This window comes from Paroedura picta, chromosome 1, assembly GCF_049243985.1.
Source record: "Paroedura picta isolate Pp20150507F chromosome 1, Ppicta_v3.0, whole genome shotgun sequence".
Taxonomy (NCBI): Eukaryota; Metazoa; Chordata; class Lepidosauria; order Squamata; family Gekkonidae; genus Paroedura; species Paroedura picta.
In genome coordinates, this window is record NC_135369.1 from 110,850,462 (window position 1) to 110,865,054 (window position 14,593).

At 43.2% G+C, this 14,593-nt stretch overlaps 1 protein-coding gene across 4 annotated transcripts in view; it reads right to left on the minus strand.

Moving 5' to 3' along the window:
• The window catches only part of AKAP7 (A-kinase anchoring protein 7), a 106,869-nt gene extending 98,461 nt beyond the window's left edge, over positions 1-8,408 (minus strand). For 2 of the 4 annotated variants that reach the window (XM_077352857.1, XM_077352851.1), the window contains exons 1-2: positions 7,907-8,406; positions 2,021-2,158 (exon numbers count right to left, since the gene is read on the minus strand). In XM_077352857.1, coding sequence (XP_077208972.1) covers positions 2,021-2,158; positions 7,907-8,159 — 391 coding nt within the window. In that variant the 5' untranslated portion in view covers positions 8,160-8,406. Of the gene's footprint in view, positions 1-2,020; positions 2,159-7,906 lie in introns of all 4 variants that reach the window. The other 2 variants (XM_077352846.1, XM_077352865.1) reach the window with 2 other exon arrangements.
• Positions 8,409-14,593: the final 6,185 nt, after the last annotated feature.

Genomic DNA, 14,593 nt, shown 5'->3' on the forward strand with positions numbered 1-14,593 from the left:
AAGGCCATGGCGCCGGGCCGCAGCTCCCTCTCCCCGCCCCCCCCTGCAGTAAAAAACTTCCCAGGCCGCAAGCTTGCGGCCCGGGAAGCTACTTACTGCGGGAGGGCGGGAAGAGGGAATCAGGGCCGGGCCGCGCCCGCGCGGCCCGATCCGCGGGCGTGGCTCGCGGGCGCGGCCCGATCCGCGGGCGCGGCCAGAAGCGTGGGCGCGGTCCCCGCGGGCGCGGCCCGATGCCCTGCCGGTCCCCAGCCTAATAAAGGTTGGGGACCACTGTCTTATAGTATAAGGTATAATAAAAGAGTACCCAGCTTGCTGGGGGGTAAATGGTAATGACTGGGGAAGGCACTGGCAAACCACCCCGTATTGAGTCTGCCGTGAAAACGCTGGAGGGCGTCACCCCAAGGGTCAGACATGACCCGGTGCTTGCACAGGGGATACCTTTACCTTTTTATGCCTTATAGTATTCTTTGCATGCTAGATCAGAGTAAAACTGACACTCCTCACTAATTTTAACTAGGGATCTTTTTTCATTTCTAAAAATGTGCCCACCAAGCAGGCATATCACAGACAAGATGAAATGTGTTGGGTAAATTGACCTTCCTGCATGACCATCAACTGAGTAAAAAAAAGTACAAATACAGATTCTAGTCTCCTTACTAAACTACCAGAAATCATTCTGTAATTCTGTCATTCTGGATTATGCTACCCTTACTGGGGTCCTCGCTTTCTTCCTTAGGTATACTTCTAGATTGCTCATTAGTATAGATCTCATTTAGATTTATGTTCTATTAGAGCTTGGTTGATTTTTGTGACTTGACATAGATTGGTGTTCACTTGGCATGCTCTTCTAATTGTATTATATGTTATTAAAATGATTTACTAATTACAGATCTGACAGGGTGTCAACCAATTGTATAAAGAACTTACAATATGCACACGTTGCTATCACAATCTTTGGATTAGCTTATTAGTTTAGATGCAACACTGGATGGCTATTTGTGGAAGGACCAATCATATACTGTACCAAGTTGTATAAGAAATTTATTTGCAGGCAGATTTTAATTGGTGTATATGAATAAATGCATTTTCTCCGTGGTTTAAAATGAGCATTTTAACACACACGCCCAAGAAGTCAGTCTAATTGCTCTCAACCTGCATGCAAATGTTAAGGGGTCTAGCTAGAGGTGATTAATGAGTCTAAGCAGGAGACAGGAAGGGATTCCTGGAAGAGGCTCTTTGAACCAGCTTGACCTGGGCAGTGGGTGGAGAAAGGTAATAAAACTCCTGGCAGCAAAGGAGAGGGTTCATTCACATAGATTCCTCAAGGGGAACACATATCTCACCTGAGACCTGAACAGGCAGCCATTGGCCATGTGATTGCCTGGAGAACCGGAGCAAGCATTAAGGTAATGAGAATGTGACCTGTAACTTTTTAAGCTAGAGGAACCTGCCCTATATTTTAACATCTGATAGGACATGTTTACTGAGAGGGGCAGAAGGATTACATTTTTACCCAATATCTTTTGGAATGCCTTGCTCAATTTGGTGTTGTGCTAAAAGTATGCTTGTACATTCTTTTTAATAAATACGTTATAACTTTTGATTCTTGTAGTGGTTCTCTGTACCATATAGACCTCTACCATCTTGTGCACACTACTGCAAAGGTGAGCCCTAGGAAGGGGTACCCTGCATGAGTGGAGGAGGGGAAGAGAGAAACCTCTCCAGGAGTTCTGAATCCCTTGGAGAAGGCAGGATTTTCAGGATTCTTAAAAGTAGAAACAAGCAAATAACCTATAGTTCAACCAATACCTTCTGAGTGTAAACTGGAATCTGTGATTTATGTATTTTTTGTATGGAATGCAATAATTTGGCCATTTTGGAGAGTCTGGTTTCAGAATTCCAAAATCTGCATTTGAGACTGGAAGCAGATAGGTTCTGTCTCAGAACTTGTTTATTTATTTCTCCGCTGGAATACAAACCAAAGTGAGTTTCATAGGTCTAATTTGAGATCTACACTTACCACCAAATTCAGTTTCAATATCTGCTTTGGCAAACGGCATTTCCATCATCAGACAGCGTATGGAATCATCAAGACTGCTCAACTCCTTTTTTTGTTTCTTCCTTTGCTTTTTCTTCCGTTCCTCCCTATGCCATCCATCTGGAATACATTTAGAACAATGAATTGGGTCTTAGATTTCAGGGCTGATGAAATCATCACCAATAAAATGCTGTTCCAGACTCACAGCTCGCCTACAAGGCAATTCTTCAAGCACAACAGCAGAAAGCTGCACAAAGCATTTGTTTGTTAACCTCCATGTTGCAGTTTTACATTGCATTTTTAACTGTCAATGTATTTCACTCAGCAGCCACTTCACAGAGCCTTAGTTTCCAATTTGAAAAACAGGAATAATGCTGACCTCACCATTTTACAGGGGATTTTGTTTCTGGAGTTGAGAGTAATGCAGGCTATATTCTGATTTTCAAAGCTTTGCACCGATGCAGCCTCTGCCCTCTATGCACATAGAGAACTAATTTAGAAGGCCAAATGGAGCTACGGCTCTTGAATTTATCTGAGAGTCCTCTGAATACTCTGACTGTAATGAGAAGTAACGTCAATTAATGGACAATTTCTAAACTGTAACATTTAAAAGAGAACTGAAATATTCCACAGGTAAAACCTCTCTAGATTAACAGCACTTAACCTGTTCTGGAGCATTCCAGCAAACTGTAAAAGAAAGTCATTGGTCAAAAGGGAGCAATCCTAAACAGTTCCATGCTATTCAAAGGGGCTTACTCTCAGAAAAGTCCCCTGAGAATCACAGCCATAGCTTTGATTTTAGCATATGTGCCAGAATTGTTTTGTTCAGGTCTGATCCAGTACATTTCTGAAGAATTTTTTTCTTACAATGAGAAATATGAAGAATGTTTATATGGCAATTATTTTAACACCATTAAAGAAAAGGCTTTAAAAAAAAATCCTGAAAATTGACAGTTACTGAAGTATTTGTATCTGTTGTACTTTCTCAAGGCTTCATCTGTCAGTGACTTGGCACAAATTGGTATTTAGCTTTTTTCCCTTTAGTAAGCATTTTTACAAATAAGATTTATTTCCTGCTTTCATGTTCTGTACTCATAGCAGGAAATCCAGGCGACAAGAGAATAGAAGGATCTCAGCGCTGCTAACTATCCATAGAAATAATTTTACTGGAGCTTTATGGATTTATTTAAGAATTAGTTAACATCAAAGTTATCTGCCATGTTATTCTGAACTCCTAAAATGAATAGTATAGGGTTTTTTTTTAGAAAACAAAATCCTTTGGTATCTTTCAAAAGCATGTTATTGTTAACATAAGCTACCAACTACAATTTCATGGGGGGAAAGCTCAAGGTAATTACATCTATGTACCTGAAGAAGGCTCATACAACACTTTTAGTATATTAGAAAATACCTCAGTACCACTGCATAACAGATTTTTAAGAGCTCCACTAGAAAGTAAAGTTATTCCATATCTAACACAAGGGCACAGTTGAATTTGACAACATGTATGTAGAGAAACCTTTGATGATAAATGCAGTGCAAAAACACTTGATCCAGATTGTGCTTCTATAATGTTTCCAGAATACCTCAATTCTAGTGTTAAGGGAAATAAATAAGTCACCTGATTAAGTGCCAGTTGGCAAGGGAACAACAAAATAATTGTCATTAGCCTCTGGAGATTGTGCAGAAACTATTACTGTTGAGTGAGTTAAAACAAATATGGGATTTAGGTATGTTATTTTCACTGTGAATTACATTAAAGCCAGGCCCTTCATGAGGCAGTGGGGGAAGTGCACCTACTGCACATCTACCATACTGCATATACAAGCCTCATGGGATCCTTTAGCAAACAACAATGGGGGAGGCAGATCTACTGGTCTACATGCAAAATACCTGTGCAAAACCCTCTCCCATTTTTGAACCACACATTTCAATTTTTAAGTTGTAATCCTGTTATAATACGTGCATAAAAATGCAAAATACAAATGTAAACATATTTTCAAACACATAAGTCATATAGGTACACTTGCTAAAGAGTCATAGTTCCCTGTTGAGCATACCCTCACTGTCAAATTCAGGCTGGTTCAGCATAACGTGTGAAACTGCTGGGCACCAGAAACAAAAGGCAATTGTTGAGTGACTACCCTGTGATTTATGTCCAAGGTGGAGCTCAAGATTTTTAAAAACAATTTATACCAATGAGAAAACAGCCCTTTTCCCTGATGGAAAGAAAGTAAAATACCCTGCATGTGCCACAAAATGAACATAACATGAACAACTTAATCAATCAACATCCAAAGAACCAGGCAAATGCTGCATAATGGTTTGCAGGAACAAGTGAAGCAGGAATTATCTCAAGGGAAATTAGCCAGCGGATGAGATAAACAAGTGAGTCACAGTGTTGGGCTTGGCTGAAGGTTACCAAATCCATGTGCAGCGTTTTGTAGATCAGAAAGAAAAAAAAAACTTCTGTATGTAATTTCTGTTGTCATTCACTGGCCTATAATTTGAAGCCATTCAAATTCATTCCATTATGGCTTGGGTACATTAAGGGTGTAACTCTATGCACTATTCGTACTAAAAAGCCACAAGAAACTCAATGGAAATTATTTCTGCATAAAAATGCATAGAATTAATTTGTACTTCTCAAAATTGCTCCCTGTTAAAATTGCTTTCCTTCACTCTTTTCAAATTAAGGATATATCTGAGTTGGACTGCACGGAAACTAGGCTATACTTTATGTTGGTGCCATCGAGTCACTTCTTCTGACTTATGGAGACCCTATGAATTAACAACCTCCAAAAACAGCCATTCATGTGTCTTGCAAACGGACAGCCTTGACTTCCTTGATTGAGTCAATCCAATAGCCTCATTTTGACCACTTTAGCTTCTAGGAAGAGTTCAGGTTTGATCTGATTTAGATCCCACTAATTTGTCTTTTTGGCAGTGCCTTTCTCCAACACCACATTTCAAAGGCATTGGCTTTTTCCTGCCAGTTTTCATCACTGTCCAACTTTTACAACTGTACATAATAATAGGAAATACTATAGTATGAATTATCTTGATCACCAGTGACACTTCCATACACTTAGGATATTTTTTAGATCCTTCATGGCTGCCCTACCTAGTCTCAATTGCCTTCTCATTTCTTGGATGCAGTCCCCCTTCTGGTTTTTGATAGAGCCAAACAATAGAAACTCTAAGGTTATGTTTTCAGCATCATTAGTACTATTTAGCATTAACAAAATATAAGCAATTCACCAAGGACAGTATTCCTATATCTTCAAAAGGTTCTGGACATCAAATGTTTTCAATGGAAGCACAATTTATTCCTAAATAAATTTGAGCCCTATGCAGAAATGTGTGTGGGCTTTGCCAGCAAGCTCAGCTGTCATGTGATATTGTGTAGTAAATCCAATGGACTCCACTAGAAGGAGCCAAAGCAGCTCCATGACTACAAAGACTCCATGACTACAATTATACCAAGCTCACAAACTTTAATAGTGTACATTTGGCACTACCCCAGGAGGATTCTACGAACTTCAGCCATATTGTTCTGCTGTTCTGTACCGCCTGCTTTGCAAGTATGGTGAGAGGTAAATCAGTCCTGCTCATTTTGGGGTTACCATCTTTACCAACATGACATACATTACTGCTCGGTTAGATTCCAGATGGACAAAAGGACATATTTCTTTACACAGTAAGTGATTAAAATATGGACTTCACATGAGATATAATGATGGTCACAGAAATAGAAAGCTCTAAAAGGTACTACTAGTCATGGTAACTGAGGCCAATGTCCACATTTGGGGCAATCAACCTCTTAATCTCAGTTCCTGGGAGCAACATCAGGTTGTCTTGGCCTCTGGGCCCTGTTGTTGGCCTTCCAAAGGCACTCCAGAGACTGGACTCGATGGATCACTGGTCTGATCCAGCAGGGCTTTTCTTATGTTCTCAATTTAACTACTACAGTTTGAGGAAGCAGATGCACGCATAACCCATATTTAGAACCTACTTTTCTAAATTAAATAGTCTTTAAAATATTTTGTTACTGAGGCAGTTGCTGGCAGCTTCTGAACAGCGGGCAACTATAAAAGCCAGCTAAATAGAAACAGCGTTGTCTAAACAGCCTCAACTGTAATGTGAAGAAAAGAAAAATTTAACTCCCATAAATAATTCATAGACAAAAGCTCATCTAAGAAAGGACAAAGACCAAGAAAGCACGTTCTCCAGGGAAGATGGAAGACTCATTTCAGCAGAAGAAGGAAAAGTCAGTAACTCATAGTTTGAGCCAGTGTGTACAGTGGATAGAGTGATGAAAAATTGTAAAATTCACTGAAACATCTTCCCTTCTCCTACCTTACTTCAAAGGATTATATGAAGATACAATGGGAGAAGTATCATTTTGTGTATACTGACAGAAGAATGAACAACCAAATAACTATCAGATATTAGGTTACCTGAACATCAAAGTGCCATTTCAAGATCATTGGAGCACATACTGCCAGAACACTATGTGAATTCAGCACATTTTGCCAATCCATCTTTAGTACAGCTTCTCATCTCAACCATCATTCCACAACACCTCAGTCTGGAATAATGTGTTAAGAACATATTTATATGTTCTTAATAAATAATAATAGAAATAAATTTTATACTCCTTTTTCTATTCTTTAAGAATATATTAGGCAACAAAAACAGATTGTAAACCCAGTGGATGGCACCACATTTTGTCTGAGTTCTGTGCTTCATCTACCAAATCACTAGTGCCAAATAATGCTTAATATTTGCACTACAGTTAGCAGTGAAACACTGCTAAGGATGTGAGAAGTCCTGATGATGCAGCATCTTCTTTCACACAGTGGCCAACCAGTTGTCAAGGAAGGTCAACAAACAGGAGATAGAGGTTAAGGCCTTCTGCTGCTAATGCTAGTATTCAGAGGTTTAAAACCTATGGAAGTGGAGCTTTAGTCATCATGGCACTTTGCCATTGATGGAGCCATCCTCCACATGATCTGTCTAATCCTCCTTTAAAGCCATCTGTGCTTGTGGCAATCGCTACATTCACTGACAGCAATTTCCACAACTTAATTACTTTCGGACTGAAAAGTACTTCCTTTTGTTTGTCCTGAATCTTCTGCCTATCAACTACAGTTACTGCTAGGTAACACAATTCACTTGTTCTCCTCATCATAATTACTGGCCACAATAAATGTGTTAAATCTTCAAGGTTCCACCTGATCCTTTGCTATCTGGGGAAAACCAGGTTTGTTACCTTCGTCTCCTGGAAGTGAGATAATGTATTACATGAATAGAAACGTACATTCAGATGGGTAGCCATGTTGACTGAAGTAGCAGAATCTAGTTTGAATCTAATAGCACCTTTAAGACCAACAATGTTTTATTCAAGGTGTGAGCTTGCGCACTTCTTCAGATAATGAAATAGAAATAACTAGACTACATATATAAGGAGGGAGTAAAGTAGCACCATGAAAATAGCCAACAAATATGCAGTATAATGAAGATGTTTAGCAGATTCAAGAGTCTGGTCAGAATAATAAGCTGAGTTTATAAAGTCATCAGGTTATCAATCCTTTGGGTTCAACTCCAGTTTGAAAAACACAGTAGAGGGAATAAAGTAGTCAACACTAGTGATTAATATTATGGATAATTATGCATGGCGAGGACCGCCACTAAAAGAGGTGGAAGAAAAATGTTTATCCTCAAGGGAAAATTTGCATCCCATGAAATTAGTTTTTAGAAGAAAGTTCCAACACAGATGAACCAAAACTGACGATTTCTCCCCCTCCCAGTTTCTGGCGGGGGCGGGGGGCAATGATGACCATCAGAGCTTTGCCTGCTGCTCACCGGTGTGTTGCTGTAACTGTCTGGTCTCGGAGGAAAGACCCCCGCTTCCTCCAGATTCTTCCCCCGCTGCCGCCGCCGCCAACTCTCCCAGCCTCTGGGACTCCATTTCGGGCTTAGCGCACTCTTGCACTGCCATGGTGGTCCTTCCGCCGCGCAATCCGCACGCCGCCCAGGAGCGAAGGGCGATCCTGTGAGCTGGCGCCGCAGCTGCGCCGATGGGGAAGCGGAGAGCTCGGAGCAGCCGGAGCACCATAGCCCGGGACCCAAGTCAGAGGCTACGGGAAGGCAGAGGGGTCAAAAAAACAAAACAAAAAGCCGAACAGTCGCCCGAGAGATAACGCTTGCCCTGAATAGGCGCGGTAGAGAAACTACAAGTCCCAGCATGCCACGCGGCGAGGGCCGCTCATCATAAGCGCTGGAGAGGGAGGGTCGGTGATCCCTAGGCTTACGCGGAACGCCGCGAGTCTGGTTATCGGTATAGTTCCACACGGCTGGAAGACCGGCGCGCGCAGGTTGTAGGCGACGCTGGCCAGAAACGGCCAGGTTCGTTCCTTTTGTTAACCCGTTAACTCCCGCACATTGCGAGGCTGCTAGACTTTTGCATCTGTTGGCTTTACTGGCTTGGCCTCCTCCGGGAAAACGAGCAGAGGAGCAATTCTTTTGCCTAAGAACCCTGAGCCTTGCCGTCGAGATGGGTGGCCATGCTGGTAGTTTTCTCCTTGCCAGTGTCTCGGGAGCCCTTCGTCAACTGTTGGGGACTAGTTTTTAAACGTATTATACCCCGTATTTCTTCCATCATTCATCCAAATGTTCCGGGGGGGAGGGGAGGTTCCAACTTTTTGTGGAACCCACTAAAGGCACTATACAGTAGGAGTAAACACAAGGTGTGAAAAGCAAACCTAAAGGCCCCTAGTTGCACTTGAGGTAGTACAAACCCCGGCAGCAAACTTCACACTGCAGGTGCAACTCAATACAATTCCATCCCCAAAAGAGTGGACTAAGTAGCATCTTTGTGCTTAGTCCCTAGTTTTCTACATGGGTGAAATGTTATGAGGCTAAGCAATAACTGAAAAAAATACATCCATGCTAGAAGCCTAAGAACAATTGCCTGCGAGAATGTGAGAATAAAGCAAACGTCTTAAAGGCACCTTAAAGACTAACTGCTATTTCAATATGAGTTTGTGAGCTATTGAGATAAATACTATTAGTCTTTAAAGCACCATTGATTTATCCTGCCATAGAGCAACACTGCTGCCCGTTTGCAATCATATTGGGAGTAAGCCCCACTGAATAAAATGGGCATTTTCTGTAAATCAGCAGCAGATATATTTGACGTGTAAAATTTGGCTCCAAACTGAACCTGGCCTTGATCTGATGAGTGACAACAGATGGAATCCAAAGTTTGTTCTGTAGAATGAATATTGTAAAATTTCTACCAAGAAGGCCACATATCCTTTCTCTTGTAATCTAGCATCTAGCAAAATCAATAAATGCCTTGCTGGATCAGGGCTGTCTCATTCTACCATTTGGTCTCTAACTCTGGCCAATCAGATGCTTCCAAGAAAGCATAGAACCAGGGCATTAAAATGAGGGGTGTTTGTTCCCCAGCATCTACTGTACTACCCTAGAAGTAGCTGTCATAGCCCCTGATAGATGTTTTCTCCCAGAATGTGTATAATCTTAATAAAAAATGTATTTACATAATGTTATTTCCCTGTTCTTTAGAAACTAATTGCCAGGAAACTTAAATGACTTTGTAAATAGCCTTTTAAATAAAGTTCTTGTATGAGTGATTTACAAAGAAAAATAAAGACTGATAGCAACCGTCCTCCCTGTAAAATGAAAACTTGGGAACAAAAGCTAGAAAAACCTCCATGTTTATATCTTTTGTAAAGGCAGCTGGGAGTCCCCCCCCCCTTATTTTAATTCTAGAACGTAAGCCCGCTGTAGTCGAAATACAGCGGGCGCTATCGGGGCGCATGAGCCAGGCGGGTGGCTCTGCGGGTTCCCGGGCCCTGTCCCCGCAAGCGTCTCCTCTCCCCCCGCGCTGCGGCCTACAGAAGGTGGTGTGGGGGAGGAGTCCTGGGCCTTAGTTGCCGGGCAGTGTTGTGGCGAGGCGGCGGGGGACGTGGAGGTGGGTGTGCGATGGTGCAGTCCCCGGTTGCGGCAGCAGCAAGAAGGCGCCCCCCTGGAGTGCTGGGCACAGCGGGGTCGGCGGCTCGGCGCAGGCGGAGGTGGGACGGAGGCCGCAACCACCCAGGCGCTGAGGTCTGCGTTTGCGTGGATGCGGCTGGTGTAGTGGCAGCGGCGCGGCCCTCTGTGGCTGGGAGCGGTGGTGTCCGGGGGCACAGGCAGACGGCGGTAAGATGGTCGTAGGGGGAAAGGGTTGGTGGGCGCCGAAGGGACAGTCAGGAAGTGGGCGGACACTGTGTGTGGGGGGGGGGAACCGGCAGGTGGCTGGGGCGGCAAGGGCTGTCGCTGGGTGCAGGGAAAGCTGCTTTCCTTGGCTACAGCGGCGTGGGGCCGGCAGCCATCCCCGTCCTCGGGCGACTCACCGGGTGGAGGGCTCAGCGTCGAGGATGGCCACTGGAGAGGACTGGAGAGTCGGCGTCGCAGCTCCTGATTCACTCCTCCGAGTTTTTATCCCAGACAGCGGCCGCCCACTCTCCTCCCACTTAGCCCTTAGCATTTTATTTAATACCGCAGAGCGGTTTACAGATTTTTTGGACCAATTTTTTCCTGAGAACTGCATTAGATAATCAGTGAAAGAAAATTAGGCAGTTTATAATGTTGGAAAAGTTAGCAAATAACATCAAAGTAATTCAAGGGAAGAAAAAGATTGAAGATTTCAATACAATTGGGCTTGATTTGGCAAATTACTTAAGGAAATTTTCAGACTGTAAGGTATGTGAACTAGTGTTGTAATGTGAGACTTGGAGTTATGATGAACAGTTGAAATGTAATAGATAAAATGGACACTGTTTACAGGATTCAAAATTTTCATGAAGCTACAGAGTTCTGTTGGGGTGAATTTTGTTTTTGGTGGAGTGTTTCTGTTGATTGTCTGTTACTTATTAAATAAAATTTAAAAAATAAAACAAAACTATGTAGGCAGTATTTCCTTTATGAACATTTTAAATGCCGCTGTATCTTTCTCTCCACCCTAGTCCCCAGTCCCAGCTTTGGGGGTTCTCAGATGAATGCAGATGCCTTTGTATTGTTCCATGTTGTTGGCTACCCTAAGATCAGAGTCGGCTCCATGCCAGACCATGTTGCTCAACCTACAGGACCAGCTCTATCCAGAGGACCAAGGCAAGCTCCTACAGCTCCAAGAGATAAAATCTTGAGCGTTAGCGGCTTCTGTACTCATCCATTCTCTTTTTCTTTCTTCATATCTTAATACTACATAATTGTCACATGACTACCATCTTAGTCTTTAATATTCTAGCGTATGTGAAAAACCATGCAGTTCAGTCAAAAAGTTCAACACATTTAATCATTAATTATCTTTGTAGAATGTGAGTGAAAAATCAGAAAGGAGGAAAGTGGAAAACAACCTTATATTTCCCCTGGGCCTAGTGTGTAGAATGAGGCGACATTTGGTGGTCAGTTATTAAAAAAAATAAGGTAGTAAATGGTCAAATTTGCTTTGACCCATCTGACCTGTCTGGCCAATTCACAGAACACAGTATAATAGGTCCAAGAAGGGAAATGTATCTTGACACATGATCAGAGGCACCTGCATCTTTATTGTAAGTTCATGCTGGGCAGAGTCCTATGTCTAAAGCAGAGCTGAGCCCATATGAACCTTGGCTCAGACTAATCTCTGGTAGTAATTCTTGTCTCAGGGATCCCATCTATAGCAAATTACTTCCAGACATCATAAGAAAATGAGTTGGCCACATCTGGCAAGCAAAATTCCACGAGACATCAGAATTACCAGGAAACATTGGTCTAATCTGAATATTTAAGGAACATTTCTTTCCACTCCATATAAGTGACTGGTGATGTGGAACTTCTGTTAAAGAACATATACTGCATAATGTTATGTTATTCAGCTTGCAACCATTTTGTGGGCAAATTTTACCCTCATTCTCCTAGAGCTATTAAAACTGCAGCTAGTTGCCATGCCAGAAATCTAAGGAAGGAGTTAATAAGAAACTGGAAAGGGGGGGGGGGAGAAATATTTCATATGGAACCAATTACAGGGTTTTTTGTGGGGTGGGGGTTGCAAGAGATGTTCTCTCCAGAAGAAGAAAGCTGGCTAATGGAAGAGATCTTTTTTTCTGGAAAAGTATTAACACACATTTCAAGTATCTTGCTGTAACTGGAGTAGCTTAGAAACATCTCTTACCTAGCAAGGGAATGGATCTGCTAGACAAGGTTAGTAAAAGCAAGTTCAGTAAAAGCAAGTTTTGGACAAAGAGGTGGTAAATACCTGCTTTTACCAGTATTTCAGCTACAAAAATTGTTTGGAAAAAATGGATAGATGTTCTCAGAACTCGAGCTGCAGTGTATCAGTGTCCGAACATTCTTTTAGAATGAAATTAATATTTTCACATTTTGGAAAAGCCATTTGAAATTGAAAAATATGTTTGTTCCGTGCTTCTTCAGAACTGGTATTCCATTACAGCAGTGGTCCCCAACCTGCGGGCTGTGGCCCGGTGCCGGGCCGTGAAGGCCATGGCGCAGGGCTGCGGCTCCCTCTCCCCGCCCCCCCCCGCAGTAAAAAACTTCCCAGGCTGCAAGCTTGCGGCCCGGGAAGCTTCTTACTGCGGGAGGGCGGGAAGAGGGAATCAGGGCTGGGCCGCGCGGCCCGATGCGCGGGCATGGCCCGCGGGGGCGCAGCCCGATGAGCGGGTGCGGTCCGCGCGGGCGCGGCCCTCTGCCCTGCCGTTCCCCAGCCTCAGAAAGGTTGGGGACCACTGCATTACAGAATGCTGTGAGACTCTTTGGCCTTGGATGGGTAATCTGCTTCTATTAATTCTATACCTGAAGCATCTGAAGTCCAGATTAAGCAAGACGGTATCAGATTTGTATGTTGAGAGTCAACTTGAGACCAAACTCCATGCCAATAATACAGAAAGGCTTTGTGTGTGTGTGTGAGAGAGAGTGAGAGAGAGAATAGCTCGGGTCCTATCATTATGCTTAGCAAAGTTAGAGCCTTCCTGTGTTGGAAGGAAGAGCCATTTCTGTTGCAGAAAGGAAGGCTTTCAGCATTGCTGAGTGGAGTGAAAGGGTATAAAGCAATGATTTTCAGGGGCAAAAAGGATAGGGGAGCTAAACATGTATTATCTTTTTCACCTGTCATGCCAGACACATTACTCCTACCTGGACACTCTCCTGATTTTGAATCCTGGCCAGGGAAAAAGATAGTTCTCCAGTGATGGACTGTCATGCAGAGGGAATTAGCAGCATGTGGAATGGATGGAGGTTAACACATTTTTGTCTTTTTTTGTTATTTATATATATCACTAACTTCAAAGCCCGTTCCTAATAACAGGCCTTGAAAGGGCCCTCTCCCCTGGCCAGGCAGCTTAAGGTGGCTTTAGGCCACAGCTCGTAGCCGGATCAAGTGGGGCGGGCGGAGGCTGGCCTGGGACAGAGCTCCTTGGGTAGTCAGCAGGCCGGGAGGCCCTCGTTAGCAGGGCCTCCACCACGTCCCTGTGCCCAGGGCCCTCTCCCCTTACCTGCTGCTGGCTCCAGCACGTCTGAGAGCAAAGAGGCTAGAGTCCAGGGATGAAGGCCGGGAGCTGCAAGGGCAGGGCCAATCAGGGCTGCACCCTGATTGGCCCTATTCCATCTTGGACTGCCAGATACGTTCCACCCCCAAGCTGTTTCACGAATATATAGAGGAACCATGGATAAGTATTTGTGTTGCCACTGTAATGTAGTGGTTAAAGATTTGGTTCTCCATTCCTCTACATGCAGCCAGCGGGATGACATTGGGCCATTAACAGTTCTCTCAGAGCTGTTCTTGCAGTTCTCTTAGAGCTCTCTCAGTCCTACCTACTTCACAGGGTGTCTGTTGTGGGGAGAAGGTATTTGTAAACCACTTTGGGACTCCTTTGGGTAGTGAAAAGGAATATAAAATGCTCTTTTTCATAACATAAAACAGGGAAAGTCAGAAATGATGAGGGAAAACATTTCCCAAAGATTCTCTTCAGTATAACTCAAGACAAAAGGCTGAGTTTCAGTTGCACCACATATTGGCCCTAAGGCCTATTTTTAGTGCTTGGACCATGTGAAGAAATAATAAGGTTGTGATTGCTTTGACCACATCTGGATTACATTCTCTTCTACTCAGTAACCTCAACCAAGCCAAGCCGCACCTATAAAGGGTGGGCTGGAGCAAGATGGGATAATTTTGCAGGCAGGTTTCAGTGTATGTGGAACAGTTACAGTTTGTGTTGTATTTTTCAGACACATCATGCACTCCTGCAAATTGAGTGCTTGCAAACTTCTTTGGATGTGTAATGCGCTAACTGGATTCACGGCAAACATTTTGCATGCAGATGCATACGTGAGAGCAGTTAGTTCAAACTGGTATTACAACTCTGTACAGAGGGACCTAGTTTTCATGAATTGCTTTTGCTGATCACAAAGGGAGTCAACTTACATTACTGTGACAGACTCTGTGTTACATAACAGCACAGAGGAAAGTGCTAAAAATCACTAACTGAGGGA